General features: G+C 37.2%; 2 protein-coding genes across 2 annotated transcripts; one reads left to right on the plus strand and one right to left on the minus strand.

The window, feature by feature from the left end:
* Window positions 1-551: 551 nt before the first annotated feature.
* Window positions 552-10,813, plus strand: LOC124164574 (esterase OVCA2). The gene is made up of 5 exons (XM_046541955.1): window positions 552-648; window positions 747-906; window positions 7,700-7,897; window positions 9,578-9,718; window positions 10,511-10,813. The coding sequence occupies exons 1-5, from the start codon at window positions 640-642 to the stop codon at window positions 10,690-10,692; spliced, it is 690 nt and encodes a 229-aa protein (XP_046397911.1). The 5' UTR covers window positions 552-639; the 3' UTR covers window positions 10,693-10,813.
* Window positions 10,814-14,405: 3,592 nt separating this feature from the next.
* On the minus strand, window positions 14,406-19,660 carry LOC124164575 (elongin-B). The gene is made up of 4 exons (XM_046541956.1): window positions 19,552-19,660; window positions 19,285-19,378; window positions 19,013-19,157; window positions 14,406-15,497 (listed from the first exon to the last, which is right to left on the minus strand). Exons 1-4 carry the CDS (start codon window positions 19,552-19,554, stop codon window positions 15,386-15,388), a joined length of 354 nt encoding a protein of 117 aa, XP_046397912.1. The 5' UTR covers window positions 19,555-19,660; the 3' UTR covers window positions 14,406-15,385.
* Window positions 19,661-19,666: the final 6 nt, after the last annotated feature.

Below are 19,666 nucleotides of genomic sequence, written 5' to 3' on the forward strand. Positions count from 1 at the left end.
AATAATTTTATTGCCATTATGCCTATAAATTAGTAATAGACAAGTAAATCTTGAAAAAGACCCAATTGGAAGTGTCAAATTCTCACTTCTCTGGTGTAATCTGAGGTGAACTCAACACAGGGGTGTAGCTAGGGGGGAACGCAGGTTTTCAGGTCGGGGAACATGCATATGTTACGGGGGGGTATAACGAATAAAGTTTTAAAATGCTCGCAGTTTAAATTTTCCAGGTCGGGTGAGAATTCTAGCTACGGCCATGATTGAATCATAAACGATGGAAACCAATCTTTCGTTTTGAAATACACTGTACAAATAATTTTGATTTTTTGGTTTCAATAAAAGTCTCTCTTTATTTGTAATTAACGAATGTAATATGTTTTTCCAATCTCTTAGAATTGAATAATAACTACCTTAAATGTGAAATTTAACTTATATAAATTAAGATTTTTGATATGAATTTGAATATGAATGAAGATTTCTCCCACTTAGGATCGCGCCATCGTATTTCCCGCTCTGTGCGCTCTGAATAAAACAAAAGACATAAGGATATTTATTGTGCGAATGACTTACCGGAAGAAAATTCGAATGCATTTTTGTAATATTATTTTCTAGTATTCATGGTATTTTTTTGAAGTTTTTGGAATGTTGCGGGTAAATATTCTAACTCTATAGCTCAACCGCAAAAAAATAAAATATTCAGTTTTTTTCAAGTATTTTACAGTCTTGTCATTCGGTTATATGTTTTACAGATTCTATGCATTCATGGGTATCGTCAAAATGCATCCATCTTCAGAGAAAAGACTGGCAGTCTGAGGAAAATGCTGAAAAAGATTGCCGAGATGGTGTACATAACAGCCCCCCTACAAGTGTCCGAAGACGATTTCCGCAACGAGAGTGGAACTGTCGTTGGTGAGTCTGTGTTATGTTTACCTGGGAGTACAGAAGTTTTAATTCCTCTTCTCCAAATTCTCCGTACGCAATGGACACTTCTCCTTTCGTAAGTGCCTGTTTTAATGTTGCTTAAAGTTGCGTAGGAATAACGCCCTAATTAATGCTACCAAGTCGTTATGTTTCTCATAAATTTATGGCTGAGGTAAAAGAGGATGGAATGAGATACCTTGATGCCAAGATTTGGGATGTTGAGCTCTGAAATGAGAGGTATGCGAAACAATTCGAAATGAAATACAGAAGAAGCAGTGATTTAGTGAAAAATAAAGGAAGGAAAGGGTTACAACTATTTGGGTAGCCTGAGGAAAGAGGGAGAGGTTAAGAAGATTAACTACTAAAATTGCCATAAACACTAAAAAAAGGGGGTGCTCCTTTTCTTCCCTTGGAATTTCATCAAACAACCACCTCTTTATTTTTGCTCTTCCTATCTGTCCATCTCATTTTCTCCATTTTACTCTGTATTCACGTATCAAATGCCTCCTCACTATTTTCATGCTCCTTCTGTATAGCTTCATGCTTCTGACTGTTAAGTTCGACCTTTGTACTGCTTATCAGGATGTTATATAACCTCTTCTATGCAAACTTCTTTCGAGATTCTCTCGGTAGTGCTCTTATCCATTCATGAAGACCTCCTTTTCGAACTTTATTTCGTTTCTGTTATGTTCATTTTCATTGAATGTTTGTCTTAGTAGTCCAATTATTCAAACTGCTCAAAATTGTGGACTGTACTATTTAGTGTCTCATGTCCTTGCTCTTTATAGGGAGAAAGGCTTTACAAAAACTTATTAAGTATAAGCTCTTGTATTGATAAATATTCTCGGTGTATACCTCACTTCATTTACCTACTGCATCTGCCAAGCCTGTAAAACATCTTGCTGGCCAGCTAATCAACACCTGATCATCCACGGACGTCATTGACTTGAGCATTAAAATCTCTTTCATCAGTCTCTTCTAAAGCCCTCCTTTCTGTCACCTCAGTAAACATAGTAATGCATGGTGAAAATCCTTACCTTACACCAGTGGCGGCTGGTGGTAATTTATCTAGGGTGTGCATTAGAGCAGATATAGGATGATTTAATTATATTATGTTAATCCTAATCCATGAGCGTCATATTTCGTCGTAATAGAATACATAGCAAGCAAAACATATCACTGGTACACTCTACCCTTAAAATTGCATGAAGAGAAATAATTAGAGATGTGCGAATAGTATCCGCGAATACTCGAATACCTCGAATACTAGAAAGTATTCGAGATCTCGAATATTTATGCCAAAGGTGCCGTCTCGAATACCTCGAATACTTTTAATTTCGCGTCATACACTGTCGCTCGCACGTCGTTGGTAGTTGACTCGAAAAAATGAGGAGAACTCTAGTCGTTCAGTGCATGCAGCGCCGTTTAGGCAAGCTGACGAACTACATCAAATTCGCGGGTTAGAGCGGTGAATAGAGTTCAACGTGGGGAACCGAAATTGATCGGGTGAAAAAAATCCGAAAATCCCAGGTGTCCCCCATCAGGAGAAGCTCAGTGCCGTGGGATAGTGACATTGGCGCATTTCCCACGATCCGCTATCCACCTCAATTCAGCGTTCGCCCCACCCCCTCCGACGATTTCCTCTTCTCCGAAATCAAACAAAAGGTCCCGGCTTGCCCAGGGATCGTATTACGAAGACCTCAGCTTCGAAAAAAATATCAAGTTACCGGAAAATAAGAATAGCGTTTCACCCTTCTTCCCCAGGAGATGAAACTACCATATGGGGGAACTCATCAGTGCCGTGGGATAGTGACATTGGCGCATTTCCCACGATCTGCTATCCCCCTCCATTCAGCGTTCGCCCCACCCCCTCCGACGATTTCCTCTTCTCCGAAATCAAACAAAAGGTCCCAGCTCACGCAGGGATCGTATTACGAAGACCTTAGCTTCGAAAAAAATATCAAGTTACCGGAAAATAAGAATAGCGTTTCACCCTTCTTCCCCAGGAGATGAAACTACCATATGGGGGAACTCATCAGTGCCGTGGGATAGTGACATTGGCGCATTTCCCACGATCTGCTATCCCCCTCCATTCAGCGTTCGCCCCACCCCCTCCGACGATTTCCTCTTCTCCGAAATCAAACAAAAGGTCCCAGCTCACGCAGGGATCGTATTACGAAGACCTTAGCTTCGAAAAAAATATCAAGTTTCACGAGAACAATAAAAACGTGTCTCACGCCCCCCCTCTACTCACCCACTGGCCTTTTTCTGCTTACCTGCTTCGAAGTTCCCCATTTCTGGAGGTCAACTGCTGCATGAGTCATCTACTAGCCCAAAAGTTGTCTAACAATGACTTTCGGCTATTGATGTTACGCTTTTATTAGATTGAAATATTAGTAATAAGCGCGTAATTTAAAAAAGAATAAGACCAAACACGACATATTTCTGACTTTATTTAAGCATTTTACGCAGGAAAATAAATGCCGGAAAGACGAAGAAATACGACGGAGGCTTAGCATTTTGGCGTAATGCTCAAATACGGTGCTCTCCTATTATTTTTTATAGCCTCAATCGAAATATTAATCCTCCTGGAGTACGTATTTAACGATTCTAGATTTTTATAAGACGATATCTATTTTTCGCGATTAAATTAAAAGTGAAAATTTTCAAGCGCGCGAAAATGCGACGGGTAAGTATGAATGCCGGGAAAAACTCCGCGTGACGTCGTTCTGCTTCCCGCTGCCGCGAGTGAGGTGACCTTGGGGTGAGGCTCTGAGCGCTAACATGACGCAGGATGCTAGCAGGTAGCCGAGTACCATGCTAGCTGGTAGCGCTTGGCTAAAATAAGGATTATTAATACCTTATCAAGCGAAGAAAACTTTCCGACCACAGCCAGTTTTAATAAGTGATTATTAAGACATGTTTCACTGATCTTTGTGCCTCATGCATGCATTGGTAACCTTAGACGATGTAAACTCCTATCCTCTCGTGTAGAAAATAGGTCCCTGTGATGTCAACTGGAGTGGCATTACATGGGTGCCAATCTGGCCTTTTTCAAATGAGGATAAAATTGGCCATTGCCATTGGTCTAAACCGGTATTTCTAGAACCAAATAATTTGTATATTATGAATACACCAATGGTGGGTAACAAATCACAATCAATGCCTTTCATTTTCTTTAATGAAGGAAACTACCCTATTGTTTATATAAAATTAAAATATTCCATTAATCAGCTAAATTCCTGTTTGAATCCTTTAAAGGCAGTCACAATTACTCGCCAAAATCTTGGGTTTCCTGCTGCATAAGCGACCTAGTCAAACATTTTCACATTCATCGTTTAGTATTCGAGGTATTCGAAATTCGAGGTATTCGAATATTCGAGCAATGATTTGATATTCGAATTCGATATTCGAATTCGAGAAATCTACTATTCGACCCATCCCTAGAAATAATATTAGCATGTATGAAAATAATTATTCTCAACACACCTTTACAAGTGACGGTAGTTGAAATTCATTCTCTTTTCCTTACACCCTATGAGGAAGTAGTGAAGAAAACGGCTATACAGATGGCTCTGTAGACGGACTAGGATCCTGGGCGCAGGTAGTGTAGGTGGCGGCTACACCACTACACTACCTGCTAGTCAGTCACCAAAAACATGCGCGTGCGCATTCGCATGGTTTTGAGTCTGCTCCCATCGCCCCTTTGAACAGCACATACCCCACCGCTTACCTCGTCCCGCCAGAGCTCCCTCAAGCGATCGCACAGACCGAAAATGTGCCCGGCATGATGCCACGGGATCGCACACTTGTAGAGCGGTGAATTCGAAAAGGAGATAGCTGTAGCGTTCGGAGGCTCACGTTTCTTGCATATGCAGACAGTACTTTTATCCTTCGCGTTGCAAAGGAATAGTTTTCTTTTATAATTTATTCATCTTTGGGTGTGCACTTGCTAACATGCGTATACGCACGCGCCGCCACTGCCTTACACTATGCCCTCTCATTGAAATCCAGTTTTTGTGTTGACTACTCTCACTTGGGCTGTCTGATTCATGTGCCAATTATGAATGCATTGTCTAATGGTTATATAAATGAATGAGTTGTCACTCCAATCACTGCCTATTTTCTTAACAATACTCTTTAGCTTTAACTAATGTTTTTCATTTTACCCTTTTTAAAACCATGAAGTAAGCATTTACCACGTCCGCTAGAGGTCTGAGCTGCTGTGCCATCAACAACGAAAACAAGTCCGTGGTACAGCACTGATGCTAATTCTGCTGAAAACGAGATCATGAATCTACCGGAATATATTCAGTGCTAGAATGCATACTCAAAAACAAATCTTATTTTTGCTCTCTGAAATTTTAGGAACTCAAATTTTAATCTTTAGCAACCAATCTGCTCAGAGGAGACCATCGGTGTGGACATCACAGCGTACTGCATGGCACAAACATACTCCCATATACAACTGCCATCGAATTTTTGCTATTAGCACACATGCCTACTTAGGCTGGGTTCCTTTCTATCGGATTCCCTTATCAGTGCTATTGCTTTGTGTGTCGACTCCCCACCCTACATTTGATCTGATAGTCATCTATTTATAATTTCAAGGGCCACTTTTGATACATGTAGAATTGAGCTAATGGACCTATAGTCTCTATTTTCCATGGTTTTCTTCTTCAGCTTTGGGATAAAAACAGCCCCCTGTCAACCCTTAGACTAAGGGAACGTTTTTATATGTTTTGCATGCTGACTGAGGGAAGAGCGTTCTTAAACGTTATCGATGGAAGGGGACGGGAACACTTGGGCTTGATAGTGAGGAGCCTTTCAAAGAGTCTGATATTTTTTCCTGCCACCTGTGAAAAAGTGGAGAGTAAGCACTACTTTCTTTCCTGGATATAGACAGTTACTTATACCACTTATTTTATAAGAGCGCGACCCGGGTTTCAATGAGTAATCATCATCATCAGGCGCTAATTATAATTTGTTTATCTTGTTGTTACCTAGTTACTTGATGAATTTTAAAACGGATGCCAGAATAGGTGAAAAGGATGGGTAGAGGTATTCATTTATAAGGGTACTATCTTGATTTTCAATAATTTTTAAAATTTCTAACTGTTTCCCTAGAATCCAGTTCTCGGCGGTCATTGCAAAAATTTAAAATATTCATTTTAAAATCGCTTCTGTGGCAGTTACATATTAAGTGCTTAGCAAAATTACTCTTTTCATCTTTATTATGTTTGTAAGCACTTAAATGTTCTTTTTTCCTGATTTCAAAACTTCTTCCTGTCTGTCCCACGTATACACCATTGCAATCGCTGCATTTCAAAGAATATACTCCACATCTATCAAAAAAAAAAAATTCATCAAGTAACTAGGTAACAACAAGATAAACAAATTATAATTAGCGCCTGATGATGATGATTACTCATTGAAACCCGGGTCGCGCTCTTATAAAATAAGTGGTATAAGTAACTGTCTATATCCAGGAAATAATGTAATACCACTAAGTTAACCAAGAATTAGTGAATTTTGAGAGTAAGCACGTCGATTTCCGTAAACTTCTGTTAAGAAGTGCAGTCGTGACGTAAGATTGGGAAAATCTCAATCACTGCTATGCCATCAAATTTGGCATCAAACTCTGGAAAACCATAACAAAGACCATGGTAATGATTAAGAATGCTTACAAGAATGCTGCCATTAGTTGCTCAATACTGTTTGAGTGGCATCAGCTGTTCTGGGAGGGAGTGGTATATCAACGAGTCCCTGTGTGAATAGAAAGCCAGAAGGAGCAAGTCAGGGGTCAAATCCACGTTCATCTTTTTTAATCGGCTTGGGGTGGTTCACTGGGAGTTGGTAACCCCTGGAGACGGACTGTGAATGCTAGCTTTGATGTGGATATGCTTGACAATCTGCGGAAAAATGTCCTCTGTATGGGGTCAACAATTGACGATTATTGGAAGCTTCACCACAGCAATTCACCATGCCACATTGTGCTACTGGTGAGGGAGCATCTAATCTAAGCACAGAGTTATCACATTGCATAATCCCTAGCACAGTTCATACATGTATCTGGTACCACCAGAATTCTTCCTTTTTCCTTGGCTCTAGCGAGACCTCAAAAGAAACCAATGTAGCTCCGTGGAAGACCTCCAAGCAGCAGTTCTGAAGGGGATCCCGGAAAGTGAGCACCAGAAGGTGTACATGTTGTCTTGAAGCACAGGGATGCTATTTTGTGGACTATTAAGGATTTGTACTGATTCTTTCAACGAAAAAGTTTAAATTAATTTAGTCCTACTCAGTGACGTCATGGCAAAACTTGCAGTACCAGAACGCACTTTCCTAACTTTTTTAGAAGTGCAGTATTATTATAAGTAATGCAAGTCTTTTTTTATTGCAAGTTATTATTACATTTTATTTAAAAAAATTGTTTTGGTTAGGAATGTATACATTAAAAATTTAAAGACAATAAAATTCGTGTAAGTGTTATTTGACTATCAAGACTTTTGTTAGCCAGTGCTGGAACGGTGTTCTGGCACCATGACACCACTGGTCCTACTACTATTTGATCCTACCGAGTATATCCCTCCAACATTCCTCTACATTTGTGTTCTTCCACATTCTTCTTTCCTCCATTTTTCAAACTCATTCTGTCATGATCTCTATGTTTCCTTAACCTTCAACTATCGATATCCCATTGATTTTTGTATAGTTTTCTAAGTACATATGTGTTGAGTGAATTAAATAAAATACAGATACCGAGCAATTTTCTTACTTTCAGATGGACGAGGGTGGTGGTTTTCTGGACCAAATAGTTACTTCAAAGCCCTTGATGCATCTGATTTCTGCTTTGGATTAGAAGAAAGCATAAAAATAGTGGAGAAAGCTTTCAAGGAAGAAGGGCCTTTTGATGGAATTTTAGCATTCTCTCAAGGTGCAGCATTTTTGGCCATCTTATGTGCAATGCAGCAAAGGAAAGGTGAGTTGTGATTGTACCATCAAATTCTCTGATTTTATCTTGTGTTTTTGTTGTCATGACTGCCTAATTGGTAAGTAATAGGCTACATGTATTGCAGAGTCCTGGATTCAGACATAGGTAAAATGTCCTGACACCAATGTGCTATTCTATACCTCAAGTGGTGCATAGCACTGGTAACTTTGTATGCAGTCGTGTTCATGGGTGCAAAATTCTGGAAATATGCTTGAAATTTTTGTCCCTGGAATTATGCATAAATTATTCATAAATTTTTGCTCCAACCTGGGATTTCAAAATCTTTTATTTCAAAGTAATTTCACATAAAATTTTGCCAGTTCAACACACATTTTCTGGCTTGCTTAAATGTGTTTGTTGTAATATTTATTTCAGTAGTTTAATAGGATTTTTATAGCCGTATTGAAACGTGGAATGTCAGAAAAGACAACAGAATCTATATATAGTACATATCACTCTTGACTTTACTAGGATAAAAAAAAAACTCGAAGAATAGAATGCCAGGTGACGTCAACGTCTGATCTAGGTTTGAATTCTGGCTTAGTTGAATGATGTTTTTTCCCTTGATGTGGCTCTGGAGTGGCTCTTTTTGATATTTCTACTCCAGTTTGATTCCCTGGGAAAGTATTGTTGCTCTGCTCAGTTCCTTTTTTACTGCTAGATTGATGATGATTTTTACTCGTATCTCACTGTGGGAAATTATTTATAATACATTTTTTCTGAAAATAATTATATAACTCTTGGCTCACCCTTAGCGCAAGTTGTTAACCTTGCAATGAATGATTAGTCTAACGTCATTAGTGATGCAACTTTTTTTCCAATTTTTCTGTAAGATTTTTTTATTTTGATTTTTTTCAAGCAGCAAGTTGGCAATATAATTATGCATATGGCATATATATAGAGCATTGTCCTTAAAAAAAAAACAGTATAAAATTTTTCCGAGGAGTTGGTTTTCAAATTCTAGTTTTTATTTATTGTAAATGCCCTTAATTTGAAGAAAATGGGAAAAGGATAAATGGCAAGATTCACTGTTTCCGAATGGCCCTTGTAAAGTGTAATAAAAAATTGATATTCCCATGTATTTGATTAGCTCAAAAAATTAATTTCGAAAATCAGTGTACACTCATAGAGAAGGCATTTATCTACTAAGATATTTTGGCACATATGTTCTCATAATTTTGGCCTTTTGAAAATTAATTGTGAAGGTAAGTTTAGTACTGATTTAATTAGCAGATCCCTGTAAATTACCAAGTTGAATGACAAGAAAATATCCTCCCTCGCTTGTGTGAAGCATAAATGTACTGATGTCTGAACTGAATTATGCTCTGCACTTACCAATCAAAACAGTTTTTTGATAAAACTGATGTTATGGTTGGTGATACTAAGTCAAACTGATCTGATTAATGAATGAGATGGGCCTAAAGTTTTCTATATTGACTTAATAAATGGTACCAAGTCATTTACATAATGTTTGGGAATAGAAAAAATATAATCTATTCTAAAATGGTTATTTCATGAATTAAATCTTAATAAGTCGGCAATATTTTTCTCATCTGTCCTCATTTTGAGGCATATTGTGAAGGAAACACTACCGATTAAAGAATGAAGTAGAGAGCTTCATTTTCTTGTTTTTCAAGAATACTTATATGATGTTTTTTTTCTCTACAGAACTACAATTCAACTTTAACTTTGCAATTTTGATTGCTGGCTTCAAGTCACGTTGTTCACTGCATGACATATATTACCATGAGACTATTTCTCTCCCTACACTGCATGTTTATGGTGAAACAGATGCTGTGATTGGTAAAGGTATGTGGAAGTATTACTTTAATGAGTAGCTGAATGATGAAGTTGAATTATACAGCTAATTCTAGCAATTCCATTGGTCTATAAAACTCATTCAGCATGCTGTTTAATTAGCCATTGATGACAACGCCGTCATTCTTTATGTCAATAGATTGCAGAATTTTATTTAGTGGATTTCTTTGAAGCTCAAGGAAAAATTGATGAAGGAAACATTAGGGTAGATTCACTATTCTTGCTCTCTCCAAAAAGTATAGGTAAATTTGGTGGAAACGCATTCAAATAAATGGGTTTTTAGGCCATATTAAAAACGGCCTTTCAGAGATACAAATCCACATCCCTTGATCTCTAGGCAGAAGAGCATTCACATCTGTTGAGCTGAATGTGTTTACTTGCTGCTGATATCTGAAGTTCCCAAAAATATCTTAAAAAATACTTGCTTCATCTTATACATATATGCTAATATGGTCTTTTAGAAAGCCTCTTGTTTTCAAGGGGGCATTTTCATACATGCATTTCACTTTCGTGTAATTCTTTCACACAAAATAAAACTTTGCTGTGATTCCATCAAGAAATCATGAAAGACAGAGCAATTAAGGAAGTTGCAAACTATCTTTTTTCAGCGGCAATAAGAGAAAGAATAGTGCATGGCTTGATCAGTAATTGAGCTCGCTGAATATATTTCTGAACTTATCCTTATCTGGACCTTTTTATATGTACTTAGATAATAATATTTACATACTATTCTTGTCTATATTGGTATCCTGACAATACATTCTTCTTTCGTTGATGTTACAGATATGAGTGTAGATCTCCTCCTCAACTTTAAGAATCCAGCTATTATATGTCATGGGGGTGGTCATTATGTTCCAGCAACTGGAGCTCAGAAGCAGTCATATTTGGAATTTCTCCAAGCTAGAGTTGATGAAAAAGAGCTACATAGGAAGCCATCTCCAAATGATGAGGAAGATAAGTCTTGATAATGGGGCGTTTTAGGAAACCGACTGCAAGATTTATTTATTGAGGCATTTGCTGTGATATGTAATATTTATCAGGAAATTGATTATACGCCTTTGTATGTATAAACTTCCTACTGCTGAATGTTTTATTTTCTTGACTCATTCATTCTATTTTTTCTTTAAATTTAGATGTAAATTTGCATTTTAGTCAGAATGTGGAATAGCTGAGAAAAAGATCATCAATGATGATTCATCTTAAAAATGAAGCTCCCTTTAAATGAGGTGGTATTTTGTTTGGTCTATATATAAATCAACCCAAATATCTTGCACCATACATCCCACCGACAGGACACCATTGATAAGAATTTTGCAAGATTAAAAAAAAAAATTGCGAGTAAAAAAAACACCTATGCACTATATCCAAATATTTTTATGCATTTACAATAATTTATATACATAACAGAAAGTTGTAATGATGAATGAATGTGGCTTTTTTTGTGTGGCACAGTAGACTAAAGTTAAAATTCAATTACCTACTGTGGTGGTGACTTCTAGTTGCCTGGTGACCATGGAGGTTCTTGTGCCCTTGTAGCCCGCCTACCAATGGTGGGCTACAAGGCCCCTCTCTTCCTCCTCCCTTTCGAAGACTCTTTACAGCATGGTCTAGTCCAGGTTCCAAAAGCTATGTTTTTTCACCCTTTTTCTTGCCTGCCCTTCACTTTCAGCAAGTAGACAGGGTTTTAAACAGGTTTTCCCATTTATTTTCATACCAGTTCTATTTGGCATTGTTTTCAACCCCAAGAACCGGTGAAACTGAGAACCTAACTGACGTATCCCTAATTATGATAAAATAAAACTATCAATATATATGTGGATATGATATCTTGTTAATGAACATAAACAAATCTATTATGTACAAATGGAATTTTTATTTGAGCCTTTTGTACCCGAGTTCCTCCAATGATTTTTCTAATCGAGAGTGGAAATCAATACCTCAGTGCTGATCCATAGCAGCAGGTCTGGGGACTGGCTCTACAAAATTGGACTGGTCTTGCATTGGAGCTTGAATCCTCACAAGGAATCAAGATTTTTGCATCTTTATCATGAAGCACATTTCAGTACCAACTCTTCCTTTCAACATTTATTCTGCATAGTGATCCACACTGTTCTATACAGTCCAGCCCTCCCATGTAAGTCATATACGATTCGAGCACTAGGTAAGAGAATTTTCTGTTTCTTATTTTCCCGAATTGGAAGAACATGGACCCTTGTCGACTGGAGACATTCCTTCACAGGTTGACGCAACAGCATTTTTTCAGTTTAGATACATACTGCATATTAACCTTAGAAAATTATACAGGGAAGTAATCATAACTGTCTTATCATTTGCTTTTCATATCCATGTTAGGTGGTTACAGGCTACGTTTTGGGATGCTGCGTTCCCTTATAGTACCTTTAGCCCTATATCTGTGGATCTCTGGTGTAATCAAGGAATGATTCTTGTGAAAAGATTGTCGAAATAGATCTTATGTAGAATTTTCTTCACGCCGTCCAGTAGACTATATATGATTTTACACTTTCCCGGCGAATAACTTTAGAAAAATCTTCTCATTCGCCGGGAAAGTGTAAAATCATATATAACAAGCCTCTACGGGGAGGATGTGCATCGCAGTGTACGTAAATTTGAAGGACTGCGTAAGGAAAAGGCGAAACTCCTCAGCTCTCTTGCATTTCTACAACGATGCCGGGACGAGGATACCATCCCTACCTTCGCCCGTGTGAAGTCACGCTGGTCCACGGTCTTCCGCGACAACAATCGGATCTCGACCAATCCGGCTCCTCCTAACGCTGGGCTTCAACGGTCTTTTCGAATTTTCTATCAGTAGCCGTGAGAATGGGTAGCGAGTCGGTACCCGAAACGTCGGCGCTCTTAAATAATCTAACCTGCGCGCAATCCAGAGAAGATTTTTCTAACGTCCAGTAGACTGTTAAGCATTGATAATAAGGGCTTGGAGTAGAGAAAAATATGGACAGTTGAGGGCAGAAAAAATTAAATGAAGATGCATGTCCAATGTTGGAACTGTGACAGATATGTCTGGTTCGCCTGTCCCAATGGTGAAAATGATAATGTGACAAGTGGTGGTGGGAAAGATGATGAATAATTTTTGAATGTATAGCAGCCCTAATTGGCAATGTAAATTTATTTGTTAATGAGTCCTGAGCCAATGAGTGACTCTTCCACACTGTTGCATCAATGAAACACTAGGCTTTCCAGTGCTAATACTCAAAATGAAAAAAAGGTCTGCATTCATCGAATGGAAACTGGAATCATAAAAATTCCAGATATAAAAGAAGACTTAGATAATGATTCTCCTCTTCATAATTAATCCAACCTTACTTTAAAACTAGCCCTCCTTACGCATTGACAAAAATTTTGAGGAACTACACTTAAATGAGTTCTTACTTTATTTCTTGATGCACATTTGTCTGAAAACACTAAATAATGAGCATTTTGTTGGAAGTTTTTCTCTTTTTGAGATGTTGAGGCCCAAAATAAGGTTTTCATTTTTATTTAACTTAAATTATACTTGTGCCATACCATAACATATGGCTTCTACTACCCATTGCTAGCAGTGATACATTGTAGCTAACTGTAGGAGAGGATGTAGTAATTAAATATTTGGATGTAAAATTAATTAGCACTTTTAACTGACTGCAAAAAGTCTACTAACTGCGAGGAATGCAAGAGTCAAAGTAAGAAGCAATCCATCACAATGTTTTGTGGAGCTTCTTTCTTTAAAGAGAGGTACAGATAGGAATACTAGCATTGAAATAGAGGGTGGAAGCACTTGGAATGTGGTCCTACTGAAAATGATGAAGATCAAATGGATTGAATAACAAGGAAGTTATAAGAAGATAAGCCTTCCAGGAATCCCAAGAAAAAAGCTAAATAACTTAGTTGGCCATGTAATGGTACACGATGAAACTTTTCTTGCACTAGTACATTTCAAGAGCAGCAAAGAAAGGCCAGAGCGAGATAGATACATGGAATAATTGATGAGGATGTTTAAGAGAAGAAATTCGTTAGTGAGGGAAGATTAGCTAGTATGGCAAATGTGTAGTGGCAATTGGATCAAAAATTTAGGATGAGTGGCACTTATTGCAAGTACTTCCAAGTTTGCAAAATATGCCATTTAAAATTTTCATCTCATTTTAATTTTATCATTATATTTTTAATTTTACCATTATTCATTGGTTAAAAGAATTGCGTGTTAAAAATGTGACCAAAGAAATTATACCCAGACTGGCTTGAACTGGTAAGTAATAATATCTAAATTAATTGTTAAGATACTACTATCCGTAAACAGCAGGCACTGTTGTAAAGAAAAATTTAAACTCACTTATGAAAAATGCTGACTACCCAAAGTGAGTAAGAACAATTTACATTTTCTTAATGGAAAAACTTAACAGGAGTGAATAAGGGTATCAAATTGTTTTAACTGCCTACGTCATACCATGAAAAACATTTCTTCATTTATGCAATTTAAAGTGAAACTCTGAAAGTAACAATTAAACAAAGCCCTGTATACTGGAATAATAACATAATAGATGACTGCTATTGTGATATCAATCTGTATGTACCTATTTAGAACTTGATGAAGCCTGTACCACCTACTGACTGTATTGGTTTTCTGGCTAATAAAAATATTATTATGGTAGTAAATGGCTAAAAGTAAAGGAATCACATTTTATTCAGCAGGAAATAACAAGTCATCTACATTCATGAAAGAATACAAATTTGATTAAGATGGCAAGTTAGCAATTTAGCAGTGTCAATTAAATGAAAAATGCAAAGAGAAAATTTAGTGGAGGCAAATGATTACTAATCTTGTTACGTTGAGTCAAAACAATGGCACACTCAGCCTGGTGCTTCTAACATGAATGTACACAATATTTTCTTCATCGTACATGAGGTAAAACGGCACATAAGAAGTTTACGTTCAGCATTTAGTGGGTGCTCACATCTGAGACTTCATAAATAAGGAAACAAAACTCTGACACACAAGCAAGAAAAATAGCATTTCCCGAATTGTGGAGCACCTCACGCAGCCTAATCAAAGAGAGAGTGCAGCAAGGAACTGCCAAAATCGAGACTGCCAGCCATGAAGCTTCATAATTAGCAGCCAAGTATTTTTGCTATCATTTAGGTGACATTTCCAGAATACCATTTAATACCAATTCAGTGAAGCCCAGCAAAACCAGGACTTTATATGTTTATAATTGAGAATACATTCTTTAAGGCAGGAACAATATTACTCAGTGAGGTCAGACATCCTACTTGATGACTTATTTTCAAGAAGTACATCACATATTCTGGACTGACAACACCCAATACTTTTTGAGTATGCATGAGTATGATACCTTCCTCTTCAGTGCTTCCTAAATAACATAATTTATGGGTACAACACTGCCTGGACAAGAGATTTGTGTCCACAAACATATCACAGGATCTAATTCCGGCAATTACTTCCCATGCACTTTCTCTTGTGAGCACGTTATTGTTCTCAAACGCTGTTACGTGGGTTGGGCACAGTTCACTTTGGTATGTTGAGTCCTTCCCCATCAAAGGCATTTCCAAATTGATAACACTTTTCCTCCCTGGTGGTCCGAAGAGACATTCTGCATGTGTTACCAATGAACTAATAATAATAATTCATGATGTCTGCTCCTGGCCATTGCTTTCAGGGGCTTTCATGACATCTGGCAGATCAGGTGGTGATGAAAATGGGGTCAATTCCAATGGTTCAAACTCTCCATTGTCCTGGCTGAATAAAAATGAAAATAGTGCATTAAAGACTAGATAAAATTTATAATTATCACCAAAAATCAATGATATCTGGCATGATAACATGGGGTAGAACTGTGACAAGAAGACTTTGTCTGCTCAGTTCAATTCAAATGACCGCGTAACTGTAAATTCTGCTGTTACCATCGACTATCGCTTAATTTAGAGTAGAAAGGGAAGTTTTCGAAGTGAGCAAGATCATAGGCGGATCCAGGGGGGAGGGCACGGGGGCACGTGCCCCCCCCAGACCCTCAAAAATATGCAAGATTTTTAATACGGTCCCATTATGAATGCGTTCGTTTTGTATTACGAGGTATCGTTGTGCCCCACCCAGAACAAAATCCTGGATACGGCCTTGCTTGTGCCCCTCCCAGAAAAAAATCCTGGATCCGCCCCTGAGCAAGATTACTAATACATATATACTAGTTGATTGCAAAATTATGTTAAAAAATCATAATGTCAAATAATTAGAAATATGATATCTCATGGCAGCTAATCCAACACTGCTAATATCAACGTACCTCTTTAGTGGATGCCAAGCCTGTGTTGCTAAAATCAACTACCAAACCAACACTTATGCCGACTGCATTGAGAAAAGTGAACATAAGTCTCCAGGGAAGAAGTCTCAGATAACAGTGATTGTCTTAGAAATACATTGGCACAAGGCAGCTAATTGCAATCCATTTTAATACAAACATTAAGGTAGGAGGATAGATGAAAGGTAGGGCAGAGACCAACATTATCTTGGAATTGCCATCCTTATGGAAAGTAAGTTTGAACCAGCGGCTATAGGAAAACAGACATGCAACATGACAGGAGGGAGTGGATCTTCACCCAAAAAGAGAGCTCTAGGGAATAGGAATTTTCCAACCTTTCCTAATAAATAGTTTTCTAGTGAGACCCGATGATGAGCCATTAACTACTTAGGGATGTCTTTATCTTTCAAGCTACCCAGCCATTTAAGGTAGACTACAATACTGAGTAACAACAATAGTATTGGCTTATTTAATTAAGATTGCCAAATACATAGACCAAAATATGGGCGGTAAAAACAAAATGCAGAATATGCTAACCTTTTTCTTTAGATCTCTACAGGGAAAAAGTATGATTTTCAATAATGCATTAAAGAAAGTCTTGTTTATTAAATAACATGTATTTGAAAATATCCATACAGGACTTGTATCTCAGAATAAAATACTAAAAATAATGAAACACTTAGGAATTTATTGATTAAGCGTAGAAAAATAGTGAATGAAAACATGTAGACTGGTATTAAAATGTCTTCGTGCCAGAACAACATGGTTTCAGGCAAGGCATGTCAGCTGAAACTAACTTATTGATGTTCACTGAGTACCTCATTGAAGACCTTGGCAGCGGATACAAAATTGCTACCATTTGTACAGATTTTGCAAAAGCTTTTGATAAAGTGAATCATTCCATTCTTTTACATAAATTGAGTTCACTGGGTATAAATGGAGTGATGTGGAGATGGCTCCAAAGCTATTTGAAGGGTCGTAAACAATTAGTAAAAGTTAAATCTACTACCTCACATCTGTTTCATGTATGTTCAGGAGTTCCTCAGGATTTTCACCATGGGCCAGGTCTATTTTTGATTTTTATAAATGATATTTGCTCTGCCCTCCCTCCTATTCCACATTTTATATATGTATGCCGATGACATTAATATATTTACTGTAGTGAAGAACCCACAGGAATGTCACAAACTTGAAAATGTCAATTGAAAATTACTGATTGGTGTGCTCAAAATTTTAGTTATTTATTTAATTTATATCACACCAAAAACAGCACTAGGGCCTTTACATTAGGTTTATAAACAAAATAAATTATGTAAATATAATTAATAAACATGCATAAAAATAATATCATAAATAACAACAATTTTCAACATATACAATACATACAAAAGGTCGGTGTCAAAAAGATAGACTATTCACTTGGTTATTAAAATTTGTGCGGGTGGTAAAGATGTCAACAGAGAAAGAAGTATTGGAGATTGAATTGAAAGTAGAAGGTAGGGGGGAAAAAGAGGGATTTATGAGATAATGCCAGATGAAAATTGGGCTGGTGTAGAGCTTCAGTATTGCAGGCGTTATGAGCAGGAATGCATAGTGAAAAGAATGTTAGGAGATCACTGGATCTGAAGGACCCATTCATGATGCGGTAAAGAAATTTGATGTCTTATGTCATTCTGCGGTGGTTGGGGTGTAATAATGCAAGTGAATGAAGTATTTTGGTATGTGAAGAGAATCTGAGGAGAGGTATGCGATGTCGAACTATTGCTAAGAAGAAATTGAGTGGACGGTTGATTAATTTTAGTGTGGTGGGAGAAGCAGTTGACCAAATGGGAGAGCAATATTCAAGGATCGGTTGCACACATCCAATGAAGACTGATTTTAAGGCACCTGGTTATGACCATAAATATAAAAAATGCAGTGCAATCTCCTACCATCATAAAAAAATCTCCCATTCTATTTGACTATTCCACCAATGGTGAAGTTATCCCAAGAACGGATGTAATTAAGGAATTTGGGGTTCTTACTGATGAATGCTTAACTTTTATTTACCATATCTCAACTCTTCTTAGAAAGCCTATTTGTACGTTAGGCGTTATTACTAGGATTACTAATGAACTTTCATATGTTAAGAAATTTATACATGTCATTAGTCTGTCCCATTTTTGAGCATGATTCCATTGCACAGGTGTGAACTGCATTTCTTTATCAATCTGGCGTGCTTGCATGATTGCTTCAACAAAATTAAAATGGGGCTATTTTGCCATCTTGTATGCATGCATTGTCACATACATTCTAGCAATTTGCTGCTTTACATGTCGCAATTTTGACTTCGCCTTTGTACATAGATCAGATTGTGCAATTACATGAGCTGTGTAAAACGACATTGAGACGAAAAGTAATAACAGGTCATGAGAGCACAAAGGGCAACAAAAAGCCCTTGGATGAAGGCCATAAGTCACTAAGATGAGAAAATAAGGAATAAATGGCCCAAGGTAATTATGTAAAGAGCTAAATGCAAGACAGTTAGCATTTAAGAGAGTAAGATCTGCAGGACACCCATTCCATCAAATGAGACAACCATAGTTTCCAAAAACAACTTGTAAACATGTATATAACATAGCATTAATCATAATGAACTAGAAAAATCAATTTCTCCATTGCCAGATCTGATAAAAATAACTAAAACAGAAAGTATAACTAGAAAACCAATTCTGAGATACTAATGAAAAATAGAGAGGAGATGCAAAGATCTGTCAAAAAATACCACACGAATCCTTAACTTAAGCATACTATACATATTTCACTCCATCCATCAAGAAAAAAGCAAATTAGCATCCAAATTTACAAGAAGCATTCTCAAAGTAATTAAAGAGTACCTTAATTGATGGACGAGTTTTAAAAATGAGTGTGAAACATGAGCTACCAACCAAAGTAAAAGGAATATAAAACAATTTTTTACCGAATAGCAAGTCCAACAGCGGCTGGACACTGTGCTTTAGCTGAAACAGACGTGAGGCCGTAATCTTGTAAGGTCTTGTAGTCCTCCATTAATACATTATCCTTATTGAAAAGTTGTTGGTTCTCAGGAGGGAACTTCAGGATACCTACAATTATGCAAATAAATCCAAGAATACAAAACTACCGTACGGTGGCTTTAAACTGATAGCATCAGTTCAGGAAGCAACAAAATTTGGCAGGTATATTCTAAGGTAACAGCTTCATTGGTCTTACCCTCAATAATTTTTTTCAGCTCATGCACGGACGTGGTCTCTTTAGTATCAGTGAAAATGGTCATCTTCTTCCTCCTTATCATCAGGAAAACGTCCTAGGAAAAAAGTATGACTTATTAAAACTAGACAAGAAATCAAGACTCATCGCAGGAACACATTAAAACATTAACTACTACAACGCAGTTATCTATCCACGGAGTGAACAGAAATTTTGGTCAATGATAGATGGGACTAAAAAAATAATACACAACATTTCAACCAGTCTTACCATTATGATTCTTCTGTTTTCCTTAAATTTACAAAATAATGATGATACATAGGCCGATAGTGCCTTATGAAATTCGGAAGTCAACTGTTGATGAACATCGAAAATAAGGAAAACA

The sequence above is a fragment of the Ischnura elegans genome, chromosome 8, assembly GCF_921293095.1.
Source record: "Ischnura elegans chromosome 8, ioIscEleg1.1, whole genome shotgun sequence".
Taxonomy (NCBI): domain Eukaryota; kingdom Metazoa; phylum Arthropoda; class Insecta; order Odonata; family Coenagrionidae; genus Ischnura; species Ischnura elegans.